The 1,352-nt window shown below is 46.7% G+C and overlaps 1 protein-coding gene across 1 annotated transcript; it reads left to right on the forward strand.

Moving 5' to 3' along the window:
* Window positions 1-668, forward strand: her5 (hairy-related 5). The gene is made up of 2 exons (XM_069171601.1): window positions 1-96; window positions 189-668. The coding sequence occupies exons 1-2, from the start codon at window positions 16-18 to the stop codon at window positions 666-668; spliced, it is 561 nt and encodes a 186-aa protein (XP_069027702.1). The 5' UTR covers window positions 1-15.
* Window positions 669-1,352: the final 684 nt, after the last annotated feature.

The raw sequence follows: 1,352 nt of genomic DNA on the forward strand, positions 1-1,352 counted from the left end.
GTGTCCAAACCTCTGATGGAGAAACGCAGACGCGAACGCATTAACCACAGTTTGGAGTCGTTGCGACTGCTGATGGTGGATACCACAGACAATGAAGTACGTCTGTGCATCGTGGTTTTTACATCATATTTTAGTTCAGTCAAATGTTAAATGTGTTGATGTGTATATATTATTTTTTCTGAATGTAGAAACTGAAGAATCCAAAGGTGGAGAAGGCAGAGATTCTGGAGAGTGTGGTCGAGTTTCTGAAGACCGAGAAAGAGACGCCGAAGAGTCAACAGGCCATGAAGAGGGCCCTGTCCAGGGAGCCGAGGCCGACCTGTTCCCACGAGCAAAACTACCAAAACGGTATGAGATCATGTCTGCTGAGGGTCAGTCAGTTCATAGCCAGTAAGAGCCAAAAGTCCGAGGACACCGGCGGAAACACAGTTCAGGCTTCTTTTACGCATCCCGAGCCGCAGGCTCACGTCGCGTCGCCGGGGCCTCTCCACGGGTCGCTGATGGCCAGTCCTGCTGGTAACTCGGCCGCTCTGCCTCACCATCACGGCCGACTCACTCGCCCATACCTGACGCCAAGGACTGGCCTCCACTGCAACACGAGCAAGCTGCTCTCCTCCACCGCAGGCTCCGCGCACAACCCTGATCCCGTGTGGAGGCCCTGGCCTTAGTGACGGACAGGAACAAAATAAACGATTTTATGATTATAGTATATATTCTGTGGATGCCAACATACTGTAAATATGGTACACTACGTTAGTGTACAGACTGGCTTCTTTTGCACAGTGAAAACATTTTGTGACAACTCTCAGCTGATGTGATTGATCATTTGTGATTCACCTGTTTTGCACGCGCAGCACGAGCTTCTTGTTTTTTGGTGGAAATATTGCGGGAGTGTTTTTTTTTTTTACACCACTCCATAAGAGTAGTTAGCGTTACTGAGACGCGTGCGTAAAAATGACATTTTCTGCCTTCATTTTTAATGGCGATGGGGTGCTGTTTTTTTGTTTGTTTTGTTACAGGTTTTTTTTCTTTGCTATATTATTTGCAATATTTAATGATTGTGTTTGCTGAATCCTCTGTCCCCATTTTCATTAAACGCACAATTTCCATCGGAGTGGCCTCTTTGCTGTGTCAACAGCTTGTACTCAGCCTGTCTTTACAGCTGAGCTTTGAAATGAAGGGAAGCATCTACAGGACAGTTAGCACACTTATCCAGACTGGACAGCAGTTATGGCATCTATTGAAATGGTGACAGGGAGCTCTGCAGCGTTTACAATATTCAAAGGAGCTTTTATTCTGTGACTTGAAAAGCAAACGGTCGTCACCATTCGCACTGTCCAGATTACAGACAG

This window comes from Embiotoca jacksoni, unplaced genomic scaffold, assembly GCF_022577435.1.
Source record: "Embiotoca jacksoni isolate LCO1_2020_lvr unplaced genomic scaffold, fEmbJac1.0.p SCAF_5, whole genome shotgun sequence".
Lineage (NCBI taxonomy): Eukaryota > Metazoa > Chordata > Actinopteri > Embiotocidae > Embiotoca > Embiotoca jacksoni.

Coding starts and splice junctions, on each gene's coding strand:
- her5 (XM_069171601.1), top strand. CDS start 16: ATGGAGAAACGCAGACGCGAACGCATTAACCACAGTTTGGAGTCGTTG. Junction 97..188: donor TGGATACCACAGACAATGAA/GTACGTCTGTGC, acceptor TTCTGAATGTAG/AAACTGAAGAATCCAAAGGT.